Source organism: Corticium candelabrum, chromosome 22 (assembly GCF_963422355.1).
Source record: "Corticium candelabrum chromosome 22, ooCorCand1.1, whole genome shotgun sequence".
Taxonomy (NCBI): Eukaryota; Metazoa; Porifera; class Homoscleromorpha; order Homosclerophorida; family Plakinidae; genus Corticium; species Corticium candelabrum.
This window is the reverse complement of record NC_085106.1, coordinates 601,897-615,200: the sequence shown is the minus strand read 5'-3', so window position 1 is coordinate 615,200 and position 13,304 is coordinate 601,897. Positions and strand designations below refer to the sequence as shown.

Sequence of the window (13,304 nt, the reverse complement as noted above, 5' to 3'; positions counted from 1 at the left end):
CTGTACAGTGGGGCATATAGTCTCTCTGTGCAGTGGGCATATAGTCTCTCTATACAGTGGGGCATAGTCTCTCTGTACAGTGGGCACAGTCTCTCTGTACAGAGAGCATAGTTGCTCTGTACAGTGGGGCATAGTCTGTACAGTGGGCGTATAGTCTGTCTGTACAGTGGGGCATAGTCTCTCTGTGCAGTGGGCATATAGTCTGTCTGTACAGTGGGGCATAGTCTCTCTGTACAATGGGGCATAGTCTCTCTGTACATTGGGGCATAGTCTCTCTGTACAGTGGGGCATAGTCTCTCTGTACAGTGGGCACAGTCTCTCTGTACAGTGGGGTGTAGTTCCTCTGTACAGTGGGGTGTAGTTCCTCTGTACAGTGGGGTGTAGTCCCTCTGTACAGTGGGGTGTAGTCCCTCTGTACAGTGGGCACAGTCTCTCTGTACAGAGAGCATAGTTGCTCTGTACAGTGGGGCATAGTCTGTACAGTGGGCATATAGTCTCTCTGTACAGTGAGGCATAGTCTCTCTGTACAGTGTGGGCATAGTCTCTTTGTACAGTGGGCACAGTCTGTACAGTGGGCACAGTCTCTCTGTACAGGTTAATATTAATTATAGTTTTTGTTGTCTTTGTAGTTCTGGTCGATATCTAGTATCTGGCCATCACAGTGGGCTGGTTACGGTGTGGGACACTGATGAGATACGACAGTGCGATGACTCTGCGGACAATGTTGCACAATGTGTGAAGGAGTTTTCTTCCCATAAGGATACAGTCAACGGAGTCAGGTACCCGACAGCATCAATAACATCAAGACATCGTAATATCACTTTTGTCTTTTAATTTAAGTTTTCATCCGTGGTTACCAATGTTGGCGACATCTTGTGGACAGAGACAGTTTTTACTTGATTCGTCAGACGACAGTCTGGCTGACTTGGATGTTAGTCATAGGGAAGAGAATTCAGTTTGCTTATGGTCACTGTCTTAGTTGATTTTTATACTTATACTTGTGTATCATACTTATACTTGTGTATCATACTTATACTTGTGTATCATACTTATACTTGTGCATCATACTTATACTTGTGTATCATACTTATACTTGTGTATCGTACTTAACTTGTGTATCGTACTTATACTTGTGTATCGTACTGATACTTGTGCATCATACTTATACTTGTGCATCATACTTATGCTTGTGCATCGTACTTATGCTTGTGCATCGTACTTATGCTTGTGCATCGTACTTATGCTTGTGCATCGTACTTATACTTGTGTATCATTTCATTTCAAAGTGTTTGTAATCTATTGGGTTTGTTCTCGTAGAGTGAGTAGCAAGTGTAAAATGTAGTGGCATAGTTTATTATCACTAGTCTTATATACTTTTGATATGAGTAGTAGGAATGCTGTATGTGTCTTCTGACATGAAGAATATATATGAAGAATATAGGAAATAATAATTAATGACTGATAGTTTGTACACAAAAGTTGTGTACAATGTTAAGGCATGCATAAAGTTATTAATTATGTATATATCTATGCATGTATTTTTAACTGTTTTCTTTAATGATTGTAGTACAACGACAGTACAAACAAATTACAGCGATAAGTAACTCATTATGTATGCTCTCTTCGATCGTTAACATACGGGATCTCGAAAAGTACCAATGGCAACAAGGATGTTCAGTCGCTGGCGCCTTCTAGCTCCATCTGTGTGTCAATTCATTACCTCAGACCGTCACACACGAAACCACATGTAATTGTGTATCTCTCATAGCTTTCACGGATTCGATTTCTAGCCGACCACGCCCCCGCAGCGAGCTCTATACCCAAAGTACAAAGAAATACGGCAATTGACGCTCTCGAAACGCACGCCAATTGAGCCGCTGTGATCTCTCTTATAGATGACTGTCCGCGATGCTATCAACACAGCCATGGATGAAGAGATAGAGCGAGACGAACGTGTTTTCTTGATGGGTGAAGAAGTGGCGCAATATGACGGCGCCTATAAGGTCTAGAGGCTTTCCGAGATCTTGTATTGGTAGTTTGATGTGTTGGCTGGTTAGGTGAGTAAAGGACTGTGGAAGAAATGGGGCGACAAGCGAGTCATTGACACGCCAATCTCGGAAGTGAGGCGCAATGTCACTGGGGCGTGGCGTGGGTATTGTGAAGGTGTGTGTTGTGTTGTTTAGATGGGATTCACAGGGTTGGCTGTGGGAGCTGCTATGGTTAGTCGGTGATGCATGGAATATTGATATGAATCATTTGTGTTTGTCTTTGTTTGATTGTTTGTTAGTTTGTTTTGTTTGTTTGTTTTTGTTTGTTTGGTTTTTTGTTTGTTTGTTTTTTGGTTTTGTTTGTTTGTTTGTTTGTTTTTGTTTGTTTATTTTTGTTTGTTTTTGTTTGTTTGTTTCTGTTTGTTTTTGTTTGTTTGTTTCTGTTTGTTTTTGGGGGTTGTCTGTTTCTGTTTGTTTTTGGGGGTTGTCTGTTTGTGTATTACTCTGTTGTTTGTCTGTTTGTTTGTGTATTTGTTTGTCTGTCTGTTTGACCATCTGCTAGTTAGTTGTCTGTCTGTTTGTTTTTTGTCTGTTTGTTTTTGTTTGTTTGTTTTTGTTTGTTTAGGATTTTGTCTGTCTGTGTATTATTCTTTTGTTTGTCTGTTTGTTTGTGTATTTGTTTGTCTGTTTGTGTATTATTCTTTTGTTTGTCTGTCTGTTTGACCATCTGCTATTTAGTTGTCTGTCTGTCTGTTTGTTTTTGATTGTTTGTTTTTGTTTTTGTTTGTTTGGTTTTGTTTGTTTGGGTTTTTTTGTTTTTTTTGTTTTTGTTTTTTGTTTGGGTTTTGTCTGTCTGTGTATTACTCTTTGTTTGTCTGTTTGTTTGTGTATTTGCTTGCCTGTCTGTTTGACCATCTGTTTATTTAGTTGTCTCTGTTTGTTTGTTTTGTTGTTTGTTTGGGTTTTTGTCTGTGTATTACTCTGTTGTTTGTCTGTTTGTTTGTGTATTTGTTTGTCTGTCTGTTTGACCTGCTATTTAGTTGTCTGTCTGCCTGTTTGTTTTTGTTTTGTTTTTTTGTCTGTTTGTTTTTTGTCTCTTTGTTTTTGTTTGTTTGTTTTTGTTTGTTTGGGTTTTTGTCTGTCTGTGTATTACTCTTTTGTTTGTTTGTCTGTTTGTTTGACCTTCTGCTATTTAGTTGTCTGTCTGTCTGTTTGTTTTTGTCTGTTTGTTTGTTTTTGTTTGTTTGTTTTTGTTTGTTTTTGTTTGTTTGGGTTTTCGTCTGTCTGTGTATTACTCTTTTGTTTGTTTGTCTGTTTGTTTGTGTATTTGTTTGTCTGTTTGTTTGACCTTCTGCTATTTAGTTGTCTGTCTGTCTGTTTGGTTTTGTTTGTTTTTGTTTATTTTTGTTGTTTGTTTTTGTTTGTTTGTTTTTGTTTGTTTTTGTTTGTTTGGGTTTTTGTCTGTCTGTGTATTACTCTTGTTTGTTTGTTTGTTTGTTTGTATTTGCTTGTCTGATCTGTTTGACCGTCTGCCTATGTAGTTGTCTGTCTGTTTGTTTGTTTTTGTTTGTTTATTTGTTTGGGTTTTTGTCTGTTGTGTATTACTCTTTTGTTTGTCTGTTTGTTTGTGTATTTGCTTGTCTGATCTGTTTGACCGTCTGCCTATTTAGTTGTCTGTTTGTTTGTTTGGTTTTTGTTTGTCTGTGTATTACTCTTTTGTTTGTGTGTTTGTCTGTGTATTTAAATGTCTGTCTGTTTGACTGTCTGTCTGTTTGTGTGTTTCTTTGCTTGTTGTCTGTTTGTTTGTGTGTTTATCTGCTTGTCTGTCTGTTTGCTTGTCTGTCTATGTGTTTGTGTATTTATTTGTATGTCTGTTTGTGTGCTTGTCTGTTTACTGTTTACCAATTTGCCTTATATCTGTTCATCACTCTGTTGTTTTGTGCTTCTGGTTACATTTGTCTGTTCGATTATTTCGTACTCTTTTAAACTTTTTTCTCATCTTCTATCATTTCTCTTTATTATAAATTTGAGTGTCATTAATATTTATATACTCACATCAAGTAAAACCTACTCAAAGTATCACTCTCACTAGGCTGGACTCCGACCCATATGTGAGTTCATGACATTCAACTTCTCAATGCAAGCAATCGATCAAGTAACCAGACGAGTACTTCAAACTATTAAAACTACACTCACATACATTTAGGTTATCAACTCGGCCGCGAAAACATTCTACATGTCTGCGGGTGAAGTTCACGTTCCGATCGTGTTTCGTGGACTCAATGGAGCTGCAGCAGGCGTCGCTGCCCAGCATTCGCAATGTTTTGCAGCTTGGTATACTCACGTGCCAGGACTGAAGGTACGAGGACACAAGCGGAGAAAATATCACAAACACTAAAATTTCATCTTTCTTGTTGCTCTGCCAGGTTTTGTCACCATTTAATGCAGAAGATGCGAAGGGTTTGTTGAAGGCTGCTGTTCGAGATCCCAACCCTGGTGATGCATATAGCATATCTGATAATCATACATACGATTATGTTGTGATGATAGAGAGAGAGATGTGTGTGTTGTGTGTTTCAGTTGTGTTTCTTGAGAATGAGATCATGTATGGACAATCGTTTGAGATGTCAGAGGAGGCAATGAGCAAGGATTTTTTACTTCCCATTGGCAAGGCAAAGATAGAACGACCGGGTGAGCAATTGCATACTCAACAGTTGATATTGATTTGTTGTTTGTATGATCTCACAAATGGTGTGCGGTATACTACAGCATTGGGGCGTAGCATCCAGTGTTGCTACACTTTGTGTTGATTTAATTAACACTAAACTTGATCTCGAGTGTTCTTGTATTGATGGGTTTATGTATGGTGGTTGTGTGGTAGGAAATCATGTGACTTTGGTCGCTCATTCGTTGAGTGTTCAGAAGTCTCTTCAAGCAGCAGATGAATTAGCGCAACATGAAATTGAGTGTGAGGTATGTGTAGTCATGTGTGTGGTAACAGGAAGATGGATGGACTTAGATACAAAGTGATGAATTGACATCCGAACAAACCAGCAATCAAACCTTTGAGTGAACAGTCAGGAGAGTAAAAGTGCTGGACAGACAGACAGACAGATGGACGGACGAACGGATGGATGGACAGACAGACAGACAGACAGACAGACAGACAGACATCAATCGTGAAATACCTTTGACAGACATACAGACAGATGGACGAATGGATGGATGGACAGACAGACAGATGGACAGGCAGACATCAATAGTGAAATACCATTGACAGACAGACAGACGGACAGATGGACAGACAGACCAACAGGCAGACGAATGGACAGACAGACAGACAATATTGTGGATGTGAATAGAGTGCTGAACGGATTTATATTTGTAGGTAATAAATCTTCGTACGCTACGACCAATGGACACTCAGTGCATCATCGACTCTGTGAAGAAAACCAACCATCTCATCACCGTCGAGGCCGGATGGCCTCAGTGTGGCATCGGATCTGAAATATGTGCTACGATTATGGAAAGCGAGGCGTTTGACTATCTCGATGCTCCAGTCGTTCGAGTCACTGGAGCTGATGTGCCGATGCCGTATGCGAAGGATTTAGAGCTGAACGCATTGCCACAAGTCGACAACATCATCAAGTCAGCAAAGAAACTACTGAATCTAGAATAGTACAACTTCTTGTAGCATTGAAATCGACTAATTCTATGTATGCTGTCACATCAATTTGATTCATTTCAGTTTTTACAAATGACACTGCTAGCGCGCGTTAACTTTCTATCAAAATCATAAAAGATGGCGGCTAGACCATTGCCGTTGCTTTCCGAGTATTTGACGAAGATGCAGAAGGAACTAAAGAGAGTGATGGATTTTTGGTTGCGTCATTCGCACGATGAGGAGCGCGGGTTTGTTATTTTTGCTGATTTTTTCGCGTTGGCGCTAGAAATTGTGACTGATCTCGCTGTCGGACAGAGGATTCCTTGTTTCTTTGACGCGCGATGGAAAGGTATATGATACAGTGAAGTACGGCTGGTTACAAGGACGACAGGTAAGATTACCAAGTCACGTGCACAAATATGACGTCATAGCATAATAACACGTTATCCGGGTTTCATACGGGTATTTAAGAAACTGTTTACATATTGTAACGTTTAGCAGTTACAGTATGTATACATACAACGATTTATGGTAAATTGTGAACAAATTTATTATAATTTGTTTAAATAATTAAATAATTAAATATTAATTAAATTTATTTCTCTGTTTTAATTGTCGTAAAGGATTGTGAATTTTGTTTGCAAGGCACTAAATTTTCAATGTCTAAGTTGTAAATCTGTAATGCAAAATTAGACAAATTTGTGTATAGTGTACATCATACAAAGTGTGATACAAAGTCTGTCTGTCTGTCTGTCTGTCTGTCTGTCTGTCTGTCTGTCTGTCAAAGGTATTTCACTATTGATGTCTGTCTGTCTGTTTGTCTGTCTGTCTGGGTGTGGGTGTGGCATCATGTACTGTATACTGTAACCATTACTGTTGACAAATTAACGAATCACTTCAAATCGTTAAACAAAATGGTTGTCAATACAAAATGTATTCGTTACTACCATGCTGGTTGCCGGCAAATGCTAAAGTATAAATTGACGTTAACTTTTCTGTGAGTGACAAACATTATATATATATACATATAGTAGAGTGTACCTAATGGGTGCTGTGGTCAAGTATGAGGTGGGGTCTTGCTCAAAACTTTACTGTATATGTATAGAAACCTATATGTATCTGAGTCATTAAACCTTCAACACATGGTCATGCACAAGTTGAAGAATGTCAGCATTTCTACAGGTGCAAATCTAGGGTGTGTTTCTTCAACTCCACAACCTAATCCGGTTGAGTTTGTGGACCTCTAACGCGTTTCTTTATCTTCACAACCTAATCCGGTTGAGCTCACACAAACTCCACAAACTAATCCAGCAATAAGGTGGATTAAAGCCCATTTCCGAATAGGAGAATACGTGGAACTGTGGTTAATAGGTAAGGAATTGAAGAGCAGAGATGGGTGTAGCTAATAATGGTAGGTGGAATAAACGGTTCCAGTATAGAAACGTTTCGCAATGAACTTACGTTCAAAGGTTCAACCAAAGCCTCAACTACATAAGCTTGCTAGCTACAGATGTTTTACTTATCACTCCATAGCTCAAACTACTGTACGTCCACATCAGCTGTCAAGTAGTGGGCGTTATAGTGACATTGAAGTTGGTGTAAATGCACGAGTAGGGCAAGGCCAAGCGCATGTCATACAGGAAGTTACTAATTGTGTCGTAATAAAGAACCAATCACCGTATTCATTAACTGATCTGGAACCTCCTTCTTGTGAGCGTTTCAATGATGTTGGAATCAACTCGCTAGGATGTCCGCTTCAGGAGATACGGGTTTTCCTCATGTATTCTCCTATTCGGTAACGGACTTTAGTTTGTGGAGATAGGCGTGCCCAATTAGTACATGCAAGGGAAATGATGCAAATGTGTCAGTAGCAACAGATCCGTGTCGTCAAACAACAAACAAACACAGAAGCTGCAAATGCATGCATAGACATGCAAAAGGACAAGATTGATCCAGTTTACACTACTAACACAATGCGCATGCTCACATCTACTTGCATGTTTTATTATTCCACACTAATCCGATTCCACTGGAATACTTCCAGTTAATCAATCCAGTAGAGCTCAACCGGATTAGCTTGTAATGTGCCCCTAGCAAACAGTCACTGTGGGAAGCACCAATTAGCACTTTTTTGTTTGTCTATTTGTTTGTTTGATTAATTGTTTGTTTGTTGTTTGTCTGTCTTTGTCTGTTTGTTTGTTCTTTTGTTTGTTTGTTTGTTTATTGTTTGTTTATTGTTTGTTTGTTTGGTTGGTTGTTAGTTAGTTTGTTTATTTATTTGTTTGCTTGTTTGTTTGTTTGTTTGTTTTTATATTTGTTAGTTTATTAAAGGACTAAGAGGTGTGAAAGTGAGCCTTGGATAAAGTTGGGGTGGGGGCTTACTTGAGCACTGGGATCATAATCAAGCGAGTAATTAATTGTTGCATCCATTTTACTGAAAATAGAAATAGATAACAGATAGACAACAATCTGTGATATAAGCGTAATGTTTGCTTAGAATTTGGAAAAATAGGTCATTGATAATAATAGTGACTATAATGTTGTTGAAGGTTTGGATGTATTGCAAGCTTTATAACGAGACAGAGGAGTATCACACGGACCAAGTCCTACAAGCAGCAATAGATGGTATGCGATACATACTACATACAGTTTGAGAAACTACGACGACTTTGTGGCATTGTCAGGTGCAAAGTTTCTGAAGGAATTTTTCTATCGGTCTGAAGACAATCGCTGCTATTTCACGGTGACGAGGGAAGGCCTGCCAATCTACTTGCAACGAACAATGGCAACGGAGGCGTTTTATGTCATCGCAATGGCAGAACTCTCACGAGCAACAAAGCAGCAACATTACATGGTTAGAAAAGTCAGTGAACTCTGGCTAAGTGAAGACAATAACTTAATTAATTGATATTTATATTAATGTAATTAATATAATTTGTTTATTTAATATTTGCGTTTGCTATGTATATGTATGTATGCATGTTTACTAAGTAAAGACTTGATTGATATTTATATTAATGTAATTAATATAATTTATTTTATTTAAAATTTGTATTTGCTATATGTATGTATGCATGTATGTATGTATTTGTTAAGTAAAATTATGAGTTAATTGATATTTATATTAATGTTTATAAACTAAACCAGTTCAATAAGGCAGCTGTTTTCATTAGGAACTTGCACGTAGGTGATGTGCAAGGTATCTGCATGTTTGTCATCTGTCTGTCTGTCTGTCCGTCTATCTGTTTGTCTGTCTGTCTGTCTGCCCGCCTATCTGTCTGTCTTTTTGTCTGTCTGTTTGTCTGTCTGTTTGTCCGTCTATCTGTCTGTCTTTTTGTATGTCTGTTTGTCTGTCTGTCCGTTCATCCGTTTGTTCATCTATCTGTCTGTCTTTTTGTCTGTCTGTCTGTCTGTCTGTCTGTCTGTCTGTCAATACATATATTTTCAAACATTGAACTATTATAAACCATCTAAGCAAAGCAACTAAATACTAACACGTTTCTTTATTTTACTGTCAATCACTCTAGCATTTGATTGTTGTAGACACACAGAAAACACAGATCTCCAGTATGTCTTGAAAGTTGATGCATTTGGCTTTCCATCTTCGTCTCTTGATAGCTGTGACAGTTTCTTCAAATAGTCTTCAGCTTTCTCTCCCCAAGAGCCAAAATGTTCGAAGACTATAGGCACAAATGTTGGTAGAAAACCTCCAGGCACAAGCTCTGTCTGTCGGTTTGTCTGTCGGTCTGTCTGTCTGTCTGTCTGTCTGTCTGTCTGTCTGTCTGTCTGTCAGTCTGTCTCTTTGTCTGTCTGTCTGTCTGTCTGTCTGTCTGTCTGTCTGTCTGTCTGTCCAATACATATATTTTCAACATTGAAATCTACATTCAACACAACTAAGCAACTCTACTGTCCCAATCGGACAAAATCTCTACCAAACTAAAACTCTACAGAAACCAGCCCTATATAGGGCTGTACAGTAAAGCCCATTAATAATTGTGTATATTGTTCATTATCTTTGACTTTCCTTGTTAGTTCCAGTAAGCAGGATGTCTTCCTGGTAATCACTCTAGTGTTACATTGTTGTAACTGAACTGATAAACGTTGTCTCCAATATGTTGTAAAATTGAATGCATTCTGATGACCGTCCTCATCATAAGACATGAGAGAAAGAGTCTTTAACAACTGTTGAGCCTCATCATCCCATCTGCCATAATGTTCAAATACCAAAGGGATTGCTGTTGGTGCATACCCTCCTGGTAGCAGTTGGGAGTCATACTTTGTATGTTTGATCTTTTGTCTTCTGGATGTGGCAGCCCCATCAATATAAGCAGCTCTAGATAGGATATCTGTCTGTCTGTCTGTCTGTCTGTCTGTCTGTCTGTCTGTCTGTCAGTACGTATATTTTCCATTTAAATCAACTGGTTCGAACACTTCCTGCAAACACGGCCTGCACAGTCAGACCTGTGATGCTGTTTAATAAAATGTATGTTTGTCATAAATTGTACCTTTAGAAATGGTGATCTCTGTTTCTAATTGCACATTTTTTGCAATAAATTTCCAGGATGAAGCCGAGAAAGTCTTGTCAAGCATGTTGCACTGGGCAAGAGTTGACGACTCTCAGTTAGGTATCTCATTTTATGTGTACGTGTCATCTGTTGTCTGTCTTACGCAATAAATTTTATGTTAGGTAGACCTTACTTGGCTGGCAGTCCTCCCATCAATTCGATGGTCATACCCATGCTTGTCTTTAATGTCGTACACGAAGTGTGTGGGACAGACGAGAAACTCGCGGCTAAATACAGAGAGCATACTGACTGGGCAGCAGAGCAAACTCTTGCACATGTTCAGGTGAGATTGTAGCAATGACGGTGTTACAGTTAATGGCAGATAGAGTTTGTTGATTAATATCAATTATGAGTCGTGAATGCACATTGGCTCCACATAATTGACGACTTTGATTTTGTTTGTCAAATAACCCAACAGTTTGGTGTTGATAGTAACGATTCAAAGTTTGCTGTTGTTGTCGATCGTCAGACTCATTATTCTGACACCCGATAATCCAACGTCCTCACTTTCTAACGAAGATATACGTGAAACCAAGTTACATGGTCACTGTGTATTGACTTGGTTACGTGGACATGTGTGGCATTGGACACCAGGGTTGCCCCTAGGCATCCTGGAACTAGGCAGGGCACCCGGTTTAGCAATGGGCTTAGCCACTTTTACAAGACGTGAGCACCATGTGCTAATCTTTGACACTTTGTGAGCAATAAATCTTGTACATACTACGTCTAGAGTTAGTCTTTGTAGTGACGTTGATGTTGTCTGACCGATATCATTATTTCAAGTATTTACTGTTGTACTTAAGTCACGTGATTAGTTGATATTAAAGTGACTTTGTCTTGCAGCGAGGTGGGACGGTGGTGTTAGAGAACGTTTCTATTAGTGGTGAGGAATTGGGTGGTTGTAAGGGTCGTCACATAAATCCTGGTCATGCTATCGAGGCCGGATGGTTTCTATTACAACATGCCTCATTGACAAACAAGCAACATCTCAAACGAGTAGCTATTGAAACGTTTATGTTACGATCATTTGAGAGGGGCTGGGATGAGAAAGACGGAGGAATCTTTTATTTTTTGGACGTCGATGGCTACTCACCGACTGCATTAGAGTGGAATATGAAGCTGTGGTGGCCACACTGTGAGGCACTCATTGCTTTCTTGATGGCGTATCAGGAAACGGGAGAGGCTAAGCTATTGGAGCAGTTTGGTCGAGTCTTTGATTATACGTTTTCGCATGTTAGTTGGACAGTTATCTTTGTTTGTTTACTAATTCTGTAACATGTATTTTGTTGATGTATTGATGTGTTGTATGAATCTGTCTGTCTGTTATTTTGTTCGTTTGTATTTTTGGTTGTGTGTCTACATGTCTGCCTGCTTGCCTGCATGCATGCCTGCCTGCCTGCATGCTTGCCTGTCTGTCTGTCTGTCTGTCTGTCTGTCTGTCTGTCTGCCTGCCTGCCTGCTGTCTGTCTGCTTGTCTGTCTGCCTGCCTGTCTCTCTGTCTGTGTCTCTGTCTGCCTGTCTGGCTGGCTGCCTGCCTGTCTTTCTGTCTGTCAGATGTGTTTGTTCTTCTATTTGTTTATTTGCATGTATACTGCATTTGTGAATGTCTCTTTGTAAGAAGTGTAGATGTGAGATTGTTCTGAATTCTAGTTTGTTGATGAAGACCATGGAGAGTGGTTTGGATATCTGAACAGAGATAGCACAGTTAGTATGGACTTTAAAGGAGGTCCATACAAAGGTGAGGAACAAACGAACGTGTGTCTACAGGTGTGTGTGTGTGTGTGTGTGTGTGTGTGTGTGTGTCCGTGTGTGTGTGTCCATGTTTGTGTGTCCGTGTGTGTGTGTGTGTGTGTGTGTGTGTGTGTGTGTGTGTGTGTGTGTGTGTGTGTGTGTGTGTGTGTGTGTGTATCCATGTGTGTGTCCATGTTTGTGTGTGTGTGTGTGTGTGTGTGTGTGTGTGTGTGTCCATGTGTGTGTGTGTGTGTGTGTGTGTGTGTGTGTGTGTGTGTGTGTGTGTTGGGATATATATTTGTAACAACGAATCTCTTCTCAGGTTGCTTCCATGTTCCAAGATGTTTACATTACTGCATCCAGATATTGAAAAAACTAACCAAATAGACATTGACTTAGCTGCTTGAACACTGCTACATCAAATTATCATGTCTAGCTTTTTTACAATTTTTTGATGACTTTTTGACTGAATTGACATCCTATAGTACAACATTACAGAGTGCTGATCTATGTGAACAGTCGGGTCATGTATGTGCGTCGGTGATAGCGCAAAGATCTGTATAGACACATTCAAAATTTGCGCTAAAATTACGCGTAGGACAGGTAGCAACAAATTCTGTCCCCCTACACAGACTGTCCGCTTTGTGACAATGCGCATGCCCATTGTTACGCGCCAATTCCGGTACGAAAACTGTCCCCCCCCCCGCATGTCACTTTCTCGTAGCTGGGAAGAACAGCTTGCCTGCGTGAAGGCTTATCTAAAAAGTGGAGTTTACTATCATTCTATCAGGACTAAAGACCAAAAGCGACAAATACGGAGGTTGGCAGAATCGTTTGCTCTTGAAGGTAAGATCTAGAATCTAAATTATTTGCACTAAACATTATTGCATTGGCTACTAATCTAAAAATTTATTGAGCACATTTTTTGTTGTTTAATTAATTAATTAATTAATTAATAATTTAATTAATTAATAACTGAAATTTCTAAATTGCATAATTATTGGTGTAATACTCTACTAGGTGGGAAATATTGACTTATATACATTTTATCTTTTCCACTAGGAGATCAACTGTTTTATGTTGGTCCCAAAAAGAACCAACATAGAGTGGTTCTCTTTACATAGGACCAAAAACTACAAGTCTTCAAAAGTTGCCACGACTCTCCTCATGCAGGACACTTCGGAAGAAGAAAAACCTTACAAAAGATTGAGGAACGCTTTTTACTGGCTATCAATGACTTTGTATGTTTATGATCAGGTTAGATTAGTGTAAAACTAATCGCTAGGTATTACATATAGTGTACCTGCATGGCGCACTTTCAACTATTGTTTTCAAACGAGACAGAAAACAGATAGA

General features: G+C 39.2%; 3 protein-coding genes across 7 annotated transcripts in view; all 3 read left to right on the top strand.

The window, feature by feature from the left end:
• The window catches only part of LOC134197271 (telomerase Cajal body protein 1-like), a 4,931-nt gene extending 3,844 nt beyond the window's left edge, over positions 1 to 1,087 (top strand). For all 3 annotated transcript variants that reach the window (XM_062666558.1, XM_062666560.1, XM_062666559.1), the window contains 2 exons: positions 630 to 779; positions 841 to 1,087. In XM_062666558.1, coding sequence (XP_062522542.1) covers positions 630 to 779; positions 841 to 979 — 289 coding nt within the window. In that variant the 3' untranslated portion in view covers positions 980 to 1,087. The remainder of the gene's footprint in view (positions 1 to 629; positions 780 to 840) is intronic.
• Positions 1,088 to 1,642: 555 nt separating this feature from the next.
• On the top strand, positions 1,643 to 5,805 carry LOC134197083 (pyruvate dehydrogenase E1 component subunit beta, mitochondrial-like). Of its 2 annotated transcripts, XM_062666324.1 has the most exons (11): positions 1,643 to 1,703; positions 1,769 to 1,825; positions 1,896 to 2,003; positions 2,058 to 2,120; positions 2,184 to 2,219; positions 4,081 to 4,143; positions 4,195 to 4,347; positions 4,415 to 4,484; positions 4,569 to 4,679; positions 4,870 to 4,961; positions 5,377 to 5,805. In XM_062666324.1, the coding sequence occupies exons 1-11, from the start codon at positions 1,659 to 1,661 to the stop codon at positions 5,665 to 5,667; spliced, it is 1,089 nt and encodes a 362-aa protein (XP_062522308.1). In that variant the 5' UTR covers positions 1,643 to 1,658; the 3' UTR covers positions 5,668 to 5,805. The 2 variants fall into 2 exon arrangements, with proteins under 2 accessions (XP_062522308.1, XP_062522307.1); XM_062666323.1 differs by having other exon boundaries at positions 4,415 to 4,679.
• Positions 5,764 to 12,464, top strand: LOC134197081 (N-acylglucosamine 2-epimerase-like). Of its 2 annotated transcripts, none has more exons than XM_062666322.1 (9): positions 5,764 to 5,900; positions 5,968 to 6,043; positions 8,202 to 8,277; positions 8,337 to 8,506; positions 10,214 to 10,277; positions 10,340 to 10,500; positions 11,061 to 11,450; positions 11,868 to 11,955; positions 12,271 to 12,464. In XM_062666322.1, the coding sequence occupies exons 1-9, from the start codon at positions 5,791 to 5,793 to the stop codon at positions 12,333 to 12,335; spliced, it is 1,200 nt and encodes a 399-aa protein (XP_062522306.1). In that variant the 5' UTR covers positions 5,764 to 5,790; the 3' UTR covers positions 12,336 to 12,464. The 2 variants fall into 2 exon arrangements, with proteins under 2 accessions (XP_062522306.1, XP_062522305.1); XM_062666321.1 differs by having other exon boundaries at positions 11,868 to 11,984.
• Positions 12,465 to 13,304: the final 840 nt, after the last annotated feature.

Excerpts from the sequence above, each read along its gene's own strand:
- LOC134197083 (XM_062666323.1), top strand. The coding sequence starts at position 1,659 with ATGGCAACAAGGATGTTCAGTCGCTGGCGCCTTCTAGCTCCATCT. Across the intron at positions 2,121-2,183 it reads TTGACACGCCAATCTCGGAA|ATGGGATTCACAGGGTTGGC; the intron begins GTGAGGCGCAAT and ends TGTGTTGTTTAG. Across the intron at positions 2,220-4,080 it reads TGGCTGTGGGAGCTGCTATG|GCTGGACTCCGACCCATATG; the intron begins GTTAGTCGGTGA and ends CACTCTCACTAG.
- LOC134197081 (XM_062666321.1), top strand. The coding sequence starts at position 5,791 with ATGGCGGCTAGACCATTGCCGTTGCTTTCCGAGTATTTGACGAAGATG. Across the intron at positions 8,278-8,336 it reads CCTACAAGCAGCAATAGATG|GTGCAAAGTTTCTGAAGGAA; the intron begins GTATGCGATACA and ends TGGCATTGTCAG. Across the intron at positions 10,501-11,060 it reads AAACTCTTGCACATGTTCAG|CGAGGTGGGACGGTGGTGTT; the intron begins GTGAGATTGTAG and ends TTTGTCTTGCAG.